This window comes from Mus caroli, unplaced genomic scaffold (genome assembly GCF_978045245.1).
Source record: "Mus caroli unplaced genomic scaffold, Mus_caroli_1 scaffold_4, whole genome shotgun sequence".
In the NCBI taxonomy this organism is placed as follows: domain Eukaryota; kingdom Metazoa; phylum Chordata; class Mammalia; order Rodentia; family Muridae; genus Mus; species Mus caroli.
In genome coordinates, this window is record NW_028227259.1 from 9,431,160 (window position 1) to 9,445,276 (window position 14,117).

Genomic DNA, 14,117 nt, shown 5'->3' on the forward strand with positions numbered 1-14,117 from the left:
ATTGTTTTGCACATCTGACTCTTTTCATCAAGATCCTCTGTGGGGAGCCATGAAGAAGGCCTTCAGCTACAGAGCTGCAGCCTAGTCTCCTGCAGAGGCCTTTTTCTGCAGGACCCCTGACTATGTTCTCTGCTCTTCTGTGACTCCCAGTGGTGCCTGGTTGGCCAAGAGCCTGAGAACCCCACCACCCAGCCACCTCACCCCAGACAGCTCTGGCTTTCCCACCCTGGAGCCGTGCCTCAGCACTTCCCCACAGCCCTGCACCCCCTGGTGGCAGTGTGGTGTATGCACAGCAAGCACAGTCCACCTCCCCAAGAGGTCATGCCCAATGGCAGGGTGGATGTGGGCCTACAGTGATCTTTCTCTGCCCATTTTTGGAATTAACAGAGTACCAAGTCACAGATGGAACATCTCTACATCACACTTCCTGAGCCTCAAGGCCAGGGAACATTTCAAAAGGTGGGATGGAAAGATTTTAAGAACCAGAGGTTGGAGAGGATCCAAGCAAAATAGTGTCTTCTGGACAGGACAATTGCTCTCATGAACTCAGAGCACCTGTGTTTGCCTACATGAGATGTGCACAAAATCAAGCCGGTCAACATTCTGGGATGAAAGGGTTAGGGGCTCAGGAGCCTTCAATCCTAATGGATGAGCTATTGACAGTGGATGGCTTCTTAAGAGGGAGTCACTTTTCTTTAAGGCACCTAAGGCCACTCATGCTCAAGTGGATGGCACTACACCCAGGCATGTATGGGGGACACTAATTTGATCTTGAGGATTATTAAAAATTGGAGGGGGATGAAGTTGGAATAGAGAGGGGAGATAGGGTGGGTCTGGGAGAAGTTTCTATTTATATGCAAATGAAAGGTCCAGGGAGAGCCAAAACAATGTTGTACAGGAGAAGAGTTTGGAGGACTCACCCTGATTTCAAGATTTAACACAAAGCTGCTGTAATCTAGAAAGTCTTACATTAACATAAGAATGTGCGTGTAGCCTGAGGGGGCTGAGCAGAGGATTTGGAAACAAACATCACAAAAGCCAAGGCCAGTCAATAACAAAGAACAGGTTTTGTGGTTTTCCCCAGCAAACAGTGCTAGAACAATTGTCCATATTTGTGCAAAAAATAAAATGAATTTAAGTCCACAATTCTACATAAGAATTAACTTTAAATTGGTTTCTATATAGGCACTAAATATAGGCACTCAAGCTTTAGAATTCCTAGAAGAAAACATGGAAAAAAACCTTTGTGATTTTTAGGTTAAACAAAGATGTGACAGGAAATGACCCATGCTAAAATGAGCCTGGTCCACTTAAATTCACCCACTCTAGACCTCCTGTGCTTCTGTATCAAAGACACCAAGAAGACGATGGATAGATAAGCCATGAATTTGAGGGAAGCATTTGTAAATCATCTGTCTTAAAAAAACAGCTCAGATTTGTATATGCAATGAGCTTTTGTAATTTAGGATGACAAAGAGGGCTGTTAGCAGTGACAGAGACTCATCTAGTGAGCATCAGGCTCAATTCTCAGTACAAAAAAAAAAAAAAAAGGAAGGAAAAGTGATAAATAGTTCAATATAGAATTGGGAAAATACTTGATGGCACATAAGAGTTTATGAATGCCGATAAGCACATAAAAACATGAAAGGATTAGAGAAATGTACATTAAAACCGTGGGAAAGTCTCAGTAAGTACACTACTAATAAAGTGACTGCGCTGAAGACTTATTAAACCAGAAGACTGGAGAAACACTGGGCAGAAACTGGGACTCAGACAGTGCTAAGGGAATCTAAGAACTAGCCATGCTTGAAAGCCATTCAGACAATTTATTAATAGCTTAAATATATTTTTAATATAACCATTTCTGGGCATCTACTCCCCAAAATGAGAACGTCTGCACAAGAAACAGTTGAAGCCAAAAGTTCATAAATATATTATTCATAAATGCCCAGAGATGAAAACGACTCAAAATAACCTCCCACAGTGAGTAGATTAACGAAAGGCCCTCTGGATATTAAAGGGCAGTAAGAGGAACCAACTTTTCATCCGTGTATATCTGTTAGGTGATTCTCAGTAGCATTATGCTAAATAAAACACTATGTGATGTTAGTCGTAGAAATGCTATTGGAAGGTGACACTGTTTAGAAAAGCAGATTAGTTGTCCTTTGTGGCTGGCAGTAGGAGAGGAGAGGGTGACAAGCAGGTCTGGGGGGCTTGGGATGAAGGATGTTCTAAGAGGGATGGTGCTCATTATGCAACTACACCATGTTTGAAGAACATAATGAACTATCTACCTACAGTTGACAAATGATACGTATATAAATGACACCACATGATACATGTCTAACCAGTTAAATATAGCCTTCTAACCAAGACATTTTAAAGTAAGACACACATGCGTGATGTCATTCCGTCCATATTAGAGTATATGTTTTACCTATGTGCCAACCAGTCGGCATACTTTCTATAGGTGCACATACAAACCTCTCTACGAAAGAGTGAAAGGATAGGTAGGGTAGAAGGTTTTTTTTTTGTTGTTGTTGTTGTGTGATTTTGGAATTAGTTACAAAAAAAAAAAAAAATCAACTACCTGAATCATTGCTTTATAAACAAAGGCTCTAACAAAAAGGACAATCAGCCATGGTCCTGAAATGAGGAGGTCTTTGCTCATCAGAATGAGGCCATAAGCATTTCTGAGTAGCCAAAACCAGATAACCAACATGAAGCATGAAGGTCATGGCACAAACACGGGGGGGGGGGGGGGGGGGGGGCACTCCTGCTACCTTCAGAGGGGAGTGGCCTCTGTAGGAATTCTGGGAACCTCTAAATGTTTCTAGCAAGGATGTCCAGATTCCACAGTTCTGTACTTGGAAGATAGCAAAGGCTTCACCCACCCCCAAACAAACAAAGAGCAGCAGACAGAAGTCTCATGGCTAGGGCTCTAAGTGAGTGATCAGAGAGGCTATGGAAGGGGAGGAGGGAGAGCATGCGTGCACACACACACAGTAGAATGCTTCCAGAAAGGCACACATTACAGTAATAGCAAGGATTTCAAAGCATTTTCCTGATAAGCCACAATTTAAAAGAAGCCATTTTATATATAAGAAAATGTTTAAATATCTTTCTGTGAGCCAAACAATGGCTACAATACAGCAATTTTCAGTTATACCACTTAATATTAGAAATATTGTCCAAAATTTGAGTTTTCAATTGAACATTAGCAATACACGTCTGTTTAAATTAGAAACATTTCTATTAATCTTAAACAAGCTATGCAGGAAGTCAAAATATGCTGTCAATAGTTAATTACCAAAATTCATGTGCTATTTTATAACAATGCCCCAAGAAGGGGAAATGTGTGATTATTTTGTTATCCTATTAATTTTCCCTTGGTAATGGGAACTTGGTTATAGTGTTGCTCACAAATGCATAGAATTTGGTGAATCAACAATGTATTATTTCCCTGAAGGGAAAAAAGCTGCAGAGAGGGCTACATAAATCATAAATGGTACTTCTTTCAGCTCTGACTTCTTTTACTCGCATTTAAAAATAACAGGCTTCCCATGCTGTTTTGAGAGCTTTGAATAGGAGATCACATACGTTAACCACACAGGTGTTTTGTGCGTGACTGCCCCACGGTACTGCTTCTGCTGCTTCTCTGCTGAAGCTTTAGGGCCTGTTTAGCTTCAGCAGACAAGTACTGAGTGATGCCTGCCCTGAGCCACTCAAGATAGTAAGAATGTTACCATGAGTTGACATGACATCACAACCCTGCTGTGACAATCATATAGTTGAGAATCAAGGACTTCAAGTCCTAAGTCCTATTAACAGGTCGGGAAGGAAATTGGGTGTCGGTCTGAGCCATGTCCTACATCAACAGAGACGTATGGAAGGACCCTTAGTTTTACTCCATTCACTTTCTTATAAAGGCTAGAGAAGAGAGTGATGAGGACCGAAGCTCCCAGCATTCTCTTAAATTGGGTTCCACGTTCTTCTTGGAGCTCCCAGTCTGGACCCTGTTCCATCACTTTCTACCTGGTTCACGGCAGACACAGTTATCCACAGTGGTGGATACTTGTGTCCCATTATAGTGGAATGCTCTCATCCATACTTACTTATTTTACTGGAATCCAGCTCTCAGTGGTCCTTATCAGGATTATCAGAACACTTGTATTTGTACTAGCTGGCTGGCCTCCCCTCTGCTGGCCTGGAACCCCACATACAACTTTTAGTATTGCTTTCTTTAGAAAGCAGGCTTCTCAGTAAATCAACAGGCATGGACTGAGATTTGCTCAGCTTACCTTTGTGACAAAACATAACATGTCCATAGCTGAAGCTTATTCTTTATGCTACAAATCCATATTGCTTTGTTGGTAAGCCTGAAAGTACTACTATCATAGTGTTCAATGTAAGTAAGGTAAAGGGAGCATTGCAAATACTCAGCAATCTGGATCCTAAATTCACATTTGTCTTTCTGCCTCTATTATTATTATGGCATGATTTTATGCCAGCCTATAGAAAACTTCACTTGAACAATATTCTAAAGAATTCTTCTAATCTACCCACACATTGTGCTTCACATCTGTGTTCATCTTACCTCCTCGATGGATGATTAAAGAAGTCTCACTTCCAACGGGGCAGTCCTTAAGTATATCCACTACTTCTGTATGGCTCAGGTTCTGTACATTCTGTTGGTTGATCTCAACAATGAGGTCTCCTTCACACAGCCCAGGGCATCCCTGAATGTCAAGGATTTGTTTCACCCGCTGTCCCGTGGGACTGTCGGCAATAGTAAAGCCAAATCCCTGGGCACCTTTCACAATGGTTAAGGTCATAAGTTCAGCTTGAGTGGCTCCAGACGAAGCCATAGACACATTGTCGTCATGGACGGGTGGTGGATACGTGCCATCTAGCTGGCCATCAGCTGGCATGGAGTGCAAAGAATGAGGTGGCCGGTCTGTAATATCTGGGACCGACTGTGAGGTCCGAGAAATGTATTCCAAATATGTTTCATAGTTATGTCTTCCGTTGACCATCACTGGAGGTGGCCTCTCCATTATTGCAAGGGGTGGCACCATGCTGTTAGCAGGATCTTCAGGGTCAAAGGGCAAAGGGTAGCCACGACACAACACCAAGTTGACACTCTGACCAATAGGAACAGACTGGAAAAGTTTGACAACATCTGCATGAGTGTGTCCAAGGACACAAACTTCATTAATATAGACAATGACATCACCTGCAAAGAAAAAAGGAGAGATTGACAACATGAGGTAAGTTCAATTAACATCAACGTAGAGAAATGGAATTATTTATGAGAACACTGAAAGAGTTCTCTGCTTCTCAGTAAACAATGAGAAATCTGTTACAGTAATACTTCAATTCTTTGTAGGTGACTCAAGGACACAAAGGTCTGCCAATGGTAGAGTGGGCAAATGCTGAATAAAGCCCTGCTTGGTTATTCTTCAAGTTTGGAAACAATCCCACACTCAGAATCAGGAAGAAAAGAAGTTAGAAGAATTTGTACTTTGAAGAACATACATGTTGTTTTTCTTTTCTTTTTTTCATTTCCATTTTAGTGCAACTAAGATCAAAGAAATTTCAAACTGTTGAGAAGTAATAGCCATAAATTTTGGATGAAAAAGAAAGTTCCGGTATTTGAAGGTTTGTGGAGGCGTGGTGCGAAATGAGTGAGAAGGTGAAGAAGCAGGGCTTGGCGCAGTGGCTGAACGTGGTAAGAGTGTAGTCACCACGAATGGCAGGGACGAAGGACCCTGCCAGCTAAACAGGGAACTGCTGTGGACACAGTCTCTTATCTTGGAAAATTATTTCAGCAGCATTTGTTCTCTTTCCCAAGTGAGTTATCACAGGCTTATAGAAGTCTACTGGTTAGAAGCAAACTTTATGAACATAGAAATACTATGAATACAAATTATTCATTATAAAATATAACCATTAAAATGATTTCTCCTTTAAATGTAAAAGACACAGTTGTTTGAGAAAATTGTTTTAAGGTTTCTTAAATTATACATGAATAACAACTTTATTTTTGGAGACTGGTTCTATCATGGGTGGGTATTTTTATCTTCATGAACCATAATACTTGAAAATTAAACTTGAAAATTAAAATTGTGACTGATGATGCTGAGGAGTATATCAGGAAAGAAAGCTATGCTCTTGTAGACTGTCAGAGGGCAACTCAATAGACATCTATTTATTTACTGATGGAGTTTTGAACTGCGTAGTACAAATGGCCAGGGATTTCTCTGAGATATCCTTATCCATCAAGACAACAAACACCAAAAAATTTAAAAAACTAAATACATTTTTAGGTATATATATATATATATGTGTGTGTGTGTGTATCCAATGTACTTATAAATGAGTAGTTCTAGTAGTAAAAATTCCTAAGAAAAATGCCCTTAACATCGTTGGTTTGATTAACAGTCATTTTTCCTAAATGTGAGGCAACCAGAATTCTAAAGAAATAGGTAGATAGGTAGAAAGGCTCAACAGATATTGTCAAAAGACCCAGGTAGGCTTGCTTCTAGAAAGTTCTGTAGCCTATGTGAGTAAAAGGATGACAATACCTTTCCACAATGTTGGAAAGGATGCTGAAGCATTGAACCCACACCTGCAGAGCTGGCGTCTCTTCCTCCTCTGCTATTAGACTTTCTTGCTTGAGTGGAGCAGCTGAGAATGCCTCTGCATCATTTTAAACTAACTTTATTCATCTCAGAGTCCTAGAAAAATATGCCAGAGCTAGATAGGCTATTTTCTCTCCTCCACTCCCCACCTCCATCCCAACCTCTGTCACTGTTTGGTGCTGAGGATTAAGGCCAGGAGATCCCACATGCTAGATAATTGCTCTACTACTGTGTTGCATCATACCTTTAATTACAGTTCCCCAGATTGCAAGGGCAAGTATCTTAGGTAGGTTTGCTCTTGGGCACATATCATCTTCTCTTCCGTCTATCCATCCATCTTCCATCCATCTATCTATCCATCCATCCATCCATCCATCCATCCATCATCCATTCATCCATCATCCACTCACCCATTCCATATATCCATCCATCCATCCCTCCATCCATCCACCTACCCATCATCCACCAATCATCATGTTTCATCCATCTATCATCCACCCATCCATCCATCCATCCATCCATCCATCCATCCATCCATCCACCTACCACCCATCATTCATCTATCTATCCATCTGTCTGTCCACCCATCCATTATCTATCTATCTATCTATCTATCTATCTATCTATCTATCTATCTATCTATCTATCTATCTATCTCTCTATCTACCTACCTACCTATCTTTATTCTGGACCCAACATTTTCTGTGTGTTTAGGAGACTGCATGGTATAGGGTGATGACTTGGGATAGTGATGTAGAAGACTGCAGTCCAGGACTATCATTTACTAGGAATTTGATTTAGCACAAGGATATGACAGATTTCTTTTAAATGATGAAGAAATATAATACTAATTTATGATTACCTGAGGCATAACTAATAACTAGACAATATAGGTGACAAGGCTTGTGACTGTACATCTTTATGAAAATATTGTTGCTACTCCTGTAGTTATTTGTCCTTGACAATATCCTTCTGAAAAACTAGGGTGGCCTAATTAAGATATTCCCACTACAGTCATAGCCAAATGATTATAGAAGTGATTGATTCTGAGTGAACAAGTAAAAGGCAGGAAGGTGACAGATGCCACTTTACTCTAAGGCTGTCACTAACTTTAATCACAGTTGACAACCCTCCGTCCCCAGGCACTTAATCTTTCTCTCTGTTCTGGTCTTCTCTAGGAAAAAGGAACTAGTTCTTTTCATGCCTAAAGAACAGTTATGTGGTAATTAATGAGAGCTACTTATGGTTCTTTGCAAAGCTGCCTTTAAATATGTACAAATAGTTTCTACTCCATAGTTTTTCAAATCATCAAACAAGCAACTGATGAAGAATAATGTATGATTCTATTTACGGAGGAAAAACAAATTTCTGAAGGTAAAAGATGAGAGTTGAGTTCTTGAAAAGCTATCTAACTCCTTGACAACATTCAGTTGCCCACTCTACACAATACATAAATGCCCAGATAATGTGTCATATCAAAAACTTCTATAGATGGTGATCTATGATTGTGCTTGTTTAGATGGAGCGGACGAGGCAGATTATTCATAGACTGTGCTGTATGAATGTCATTTACATGTTGTGAAGCAAAATAGAAGCCACCTGGCATGTGTCACCCTACAGTGTTCCAAGCCAAGTTCTAAGATAGACTGGATTTAAGAGCACAGACAGGGGGGCTAGCTCTAGTGCCAACCTGCTTGCCTGTTTCAGAGGGAGAGCTGTAAAGGAGTCACTTGATTTCTGAATCTGTTTCTTCCTTCATAAGCTGGAAATTAAAACATTGCTTTCATTTCTGCCTTTTCAGGTCTACAGTGAAAATGAGATCTTGCTGTGAAAACATTTTTACCAAGGAAAGATTCTCCATACAAATATAAGGATGCATTTCTTTGGAAAGCTAAGCACATCTTTTCATTGCCTGGAAGGTTACACTGATACCTTGATTAGACATTCACTTACAGCCCGATTCAAGACAGGCAATTCTAGAAATATTGACTTAAGGTCAGATTGATATGACAGATGAATGTAGTGACCTCCACTGGTATGGTCTCATAATGATATGGTATCCAATCATGGGTAAGAGAAAGGGGGTTTAAAGCTATTGTTATATATGAAAAAATGTTCTAAAGTAATTTGGTTCTTTCTTAGTCATGGAGATAAATATATATCACTGGATATTTCCTGGACACCTCATCATTTTGGGAATAAAAGAGAACACTCTTGACGAAGCATTGTTTAAATTAGAGTTATTTTTATGCTGAGTTCCTCCACTCCCACATTCTTTGAGTCACTGTGGACTAAAGGGCCTCCCTTTTCTGTGCCTCTCATGTTGGATCTGCTTTCCTTAACTACCTCTGCGGACCTGACTAGAATGATTGACTTCTTCATCAATATTCTTCTTATAGTCTATTCTACTAAGTTAAAAATACTTAACAGCCATGCCTGTCATTTTCCACCCTTTATCTACAGTCTGTTGACCTTATTTCTGTCTTATCCACCCCGCAGGTCACCACTGTGGGACATCAGTAACATTACTGCTCATAATTCCTACCTTGAAGCTCACCATGAACTTGGAATGTCTTATCCGCTACCCTCCATTTTAATGGATATGTTTAACTCAACCTATGCATCTCTTTACCTACCTTAAGGACATATTGTACTGTTTCCAATGAAATCTCTGTTACCATATGCTTGTGGCTGTAAACCTCAGACTTAGCTGTATCATTGGTGTTCTGCCTCTTCTAAGCTTTCTGTACAATGTGTAGAATATTATATCAGCACCATATTGGAAATTCTTTACATATTCGGTTGATTTTCATTGAATAAAGTGATGGGATAAGAGGAAAACTGGAAAAGATATCAAAGCTGAACTTAGTACCTCCTCATTTGTGTTTCTAAGTTTTTCTTTTAATCAAATCAGAGATTCTTTTTGATAAAAGAATTATTTTCATCAACCTTGTCCATCCTACCAATTACATACACTCTATATGAAACAAGTCAATTCTTCTCCTTACCCAATAAGATTTATTAAAGTGTACTTTCTTGACCTCTACTTAATTTTAATAGTTTTAAAATATTATCATGACATAGAATTTGATTATGTTCTGTATCCATTTTCACTGTTTTATAATGATCACAAACACCTACCTAGTACATGTTAACACATCATTTTGGACCTTGTTGACATAGAATTACTTGCCAATGTTCCCATTCACATTAAAGAAACTTGTTTTCACTTCAGGAATGTAAGTACACTGTGGTTGGTTGGGCTAGAAGGCTCAGGTGGAGACTAAACATATGACCTGTGCTTGTAGCCGTGGGTAGAACACATGTAACCCATGGTTGGGCATCTTAGCACATGCTCATGTCTGTCCCCAAATGAGAAAGGCCAGGCCATAAACACTCAAGAAAGCAAACTGGTCAATGCCATTTCCCCCTATGTTTCCAGATGATTTTTTAAAATGGTCCTATGCCTTTTTTTTGCTCAAAAATTTTTCCTTATACTTAAATCTAATCTCTTCAGCTAAAAAATTCTCTATTTCTATCCTTACAAAGACAGGAACGTTATTCTTTTGAAAATAGTTTCTTAAATCCTACAAAGTCTCTTTAAGATGAAAGCTACAAAATCAGACTTCAATCTGAGGAGAATTCCATCTTGGCAGTAGATCTTGAAGCTAACTTATCTTGAAGCTAGCACTATTGTATGTGCCAATCAATTTGGGTAGAGGAATAAAAATAGGTGCCTAACTTATGGGAGCTATAAAGGTATTATTTGACTATAAATATGATAAGTGACATTGCCAATTAAGATGAGGGGAAACAAAGTTTATACATTAAAATAATTTGTCTTTATGTTTTAAAAAAATTGTTTTATTGATTGTTCTCTCACCCCAACTGCAGATTCCCCTCATCCATTCCTCCCATTTTCCCTTCCACCTCCCCTCTCCCCCAGATTCACTCCTCACCTCTGTCTGCCCACCCTCCCTATCCCCCCCCCAAAGTACAGGCCTCCTGGGGATGTCAGCTGAACCCTGTAAGACAAGATACAATAGGACAAAGGACAAACCCTCACTTGAAGGTCGGGCAAGGCAACCCAGGAGGAGGAACAGGGTTCCATGGGCAATGTGTACTAAAGTCATGTGTGTCATTAATGGAAAACATAATTGCTTGAAGGTCATGAGGTGTTGATTTTTATGCAGGTCTGCCAATAACTAGCAACTATTTCTGGGGTTTGGTCCTTATTTATTTTTTAATTTGTTCAGCAAAGGTTTCCATGTATTTAATTGCTACCAAGAAGTTTTTTTTTTTTTTTTTTTCATTGAAATTCTAAGGCAGGAGCCTTTGACTCAAGTTCTTGGATTATTCTTAAATTCCCTCCCTCTCTCCCTCCCTTATTTTATTTTTTTAAAAATTTTTATTAGATATTTTCTTTATTTACATTTCAAATGCTATCCCAAAAGTCCCCTATATCCTCCCCCTGCCCTGCTCCCCTACTCACTCCCACTTCTTGGCCCTGGTGTTCCCCTATACTGGGGCATATAAAGTTTGCTAGACCAAGGGACCTCTCTTCCCAGTGATGGTGGACTAGGCCATCTTTTGCTACATATGCAGCTAGAGACACGAGCTCTGGGTGGGTGGGTGGGGGGCTACAGATTAGTTCATATTGTTGTTCCACCTATAGGGTTGCAGACTCCTTCAGCTCCTTGGGTGCTTTCTTCCTTACTTTCTTCCTTCCTTCTTGCCCCCTCCTACCTGCCCCTCCCCCTTCTCCTTTTTTCCCCTATTCCTACCACCTCTGCCATTACACCATCTCCATCTATTCCAGGGATCTCTCTCTGTAGGAGTCTCTAGCTGTGCTTTCTGCTGTCACAGTAATAACCAGGGATGGGGAGGGAAGGGAAACCATGTTAGTTTATTGGATTATAGGGTCTGGTAATTGCACCTCAAGTTGACTCTGGGGAGTAGACAGGCCCTTTCCAATGCTTCTTGTTTCTTCTGGTCGGGATTGTTCCAGTTCCCAGGAGATATGAGGTGTGTATAACTCTGCACACTGAAGTATCAGTGCCAGAGGCTACAAAGCTCCAGACACCATCTTGTGTTGGCTTCCTTGTGAACATGCCCCTAGCCCATATGCTCAACATACTTTTTGTCATTGTCTTCCAGTGCCTGGCGATTAGTCCAGCACAGACTCTCCAGGGCCATATCCAGGGCATGTGGTACATATCCTCATCGTCTCTCACATCTTACCACAAGTTCTTGGTTGTGGTTAGCCTGTACACTGAGTTGCCCCTCCCCCAACACAGACAATTCCCCAACATACACAACCCCCCTCCAGCCTCTGTGCTCTCTATCCCACATTTGCTTTTCATTTTTTGCTCACTAACAAACTGATGGCCATCTCCGAGGCCAGCTTCATCTTTTGACCACCCTGTAACCATCTCTTCCTACTTATTCCCAATAGTACAACCTTGAGTGGCTGAACCATACCACCAGCACATGTTGATGCCTCCAGTCAGTGACTCTATTTAAATATTTTTAGTAGTCATATGGCGTTTACAACCCTCACCTGATCTAATCTTTATTTTATACACAGGCATTGAGCCTGGGAGAGGTTAAGTAACTTATGAATTCACAGTGATAATTAGGTCAGAATCAGATACCAGAAGCAGGCCCTTAATACAAGTGTTAAGAATTTCAAGCAGTCCAGGCTATATTTTGACTTAAGGATATTTTTTCAAATTACTATCTGCCAGGCTGCTGGGTAAAATATCTTCAGTTCATGAGTGTGAAAATTGAGAGATGAACTGCAGTGTTCTTTTGATTGGCTAAGTTAATGGAGGGAGGCACTGAAGCAGGTAATTATGGACAGGGAAGTCCATGGCAATAGCTCATCTGTTTCCTGCAGTCATCTATAATACATTGTTTGGAAGAGGGCTTAGGGGACGCTGAGCTGGAGGAGTGTCAGAGGATCACAGCCTACAACACTCAGAAACCATCGTGATATATCATACATGCACATATGTGTTAACATTAGAAATGGTGATTTCTAAGATGCAGCTTCAAAGGTCCTGTATCAGATAACTTTGCATAGCGCTGGGAGGTTTCAATGGCACCATTGAGCCACTAAATAGACAGATCTCTGGAGGCTTCCTCGGACTTTCTACAAAAGCATCCAGTGACTGCAGAGCGCTATCTGTAGGCAAAGAACATTGTCTGTGAGCTCATCCATAAGATGATGCAGTAGCCACTTCTCGAAAGAGGGAAGGATTTCTTAATCACATCTTACCACTTCTGCTCTATGACCTGGTGCAGATGTCTGATTAAAAGCTTGCCTTATGAAGCTTTATGTTTGATCAGCACACATGCAACAATTATTCTTTGACAGCTGTGTCCAGTGATCTATTTACATTCCCTCAGTGTTTGGCATTGAGTGGTGTGATGTATTTAAATCCTGGCATTTTATTTTCTTGAAGGGAACATAAGGAACACATTGTAAGGGAATCTAAAGCACTGATTATCTGCTGATCTGGCAAAGATGAAACAATATTTCAGATAAAAAGTATAGGCAAAGCAATAAAAAGCAGCACAGAGCGTTTTTTGTTTTTAAAATTATTATTTCAAAGTTCCCCAAAGTGTAGGCTTTCTAAATAACCTGTTCACTTCTGGATTTGATAGAATAAATGGTGAGTGAATTTGTTATTTCTCAAAAAGAATATAATACATTTTAAACAACCAAGTGACAAATATGTTATTGGAGGAACCACATAAAAGTGCAAAAGAAACTACCTTGAAATGATCTCAAACCCCCAAAGTTTACAAGAGCATAGTAAATGCTTTCTAGACTTTCCCTAAGTGCCGATGTACATTGTGCATACACATCTGGGCTCAGCCACTTATAGTCAACCAACCACAACCACGACCTCCCAAGCTATGCAAGTATCTTGTAAGGGGTCATTTTCAGTGGATTGCAAGCAATGAACATGGCTGTTTTAAAACAGGAGTAGCTGAACAGGCACAATTAAAAGAATCTCTCTGTCTCTATCTCTCTGTCTCTGTGTCTCTCTTTTGCTCTCTCTCTCTCTCCCCCTGCCCCTCTCTCTCTCCCGCCCCCTCCCCATGTAGGTCAGAGGATAACGTGGAAGCATTGTTCTCTCCTTCTAGGTAGGTCCGGGGGATTGAGTTAGATTGTTAAAGTTGATGGCTAATGCCTGTACCCACTGAGCCATCTTGCTGACTTCCTATAATTTTAAAAATAGACTTAGCTTCTAGGGCCCAATGTGACATTATTTTTCATTATTATTTCATCTTACTCTAACTTACTGACTTAAGTGGCTAGAAACTGCCTCTCCCCCTCGACCCCCAGAATGATGAGGTAGCTGGCTAGGGTGGAGCTGGGAGCTCTCTCTGGGAAGGTTCCTAATAGTGTATTCTATTTTACCTGCAATGGTCAGCTGCATGCCGCTCTGACTGAGCAAGAAC

At 40.4% G+C, this 14,117-nt stretch overlaps 1 protein-coding gene across 9 annotated transcripts in view; it reads right to left on the reverse strand.

Annotated features, from left to right (window-relative positions):
* Positions 1–14,117, reverse strand: part of Magi2 (membrane associated guanylate kinase, WW and PDZ domain containing 2) — a 1,489,420-nt gene that overhangs the window by 256,578 nt on the left and 1,218,725 nt on the right. For all 9 annotated transcript variants that reach the window (XM_085836468.1, XM_085836467.1, XM_021161941.3 and 6 more), the window contains one exon: positions 4,598–5,236. In XM_085836468.1, coding sequence (XP_085692594.1) covers positions 4,598–5,236 — 639 coding nt within the window. The remainder of the gene's footprint in view (positions 1–4,597; positions 5,237–14,117) is intronic.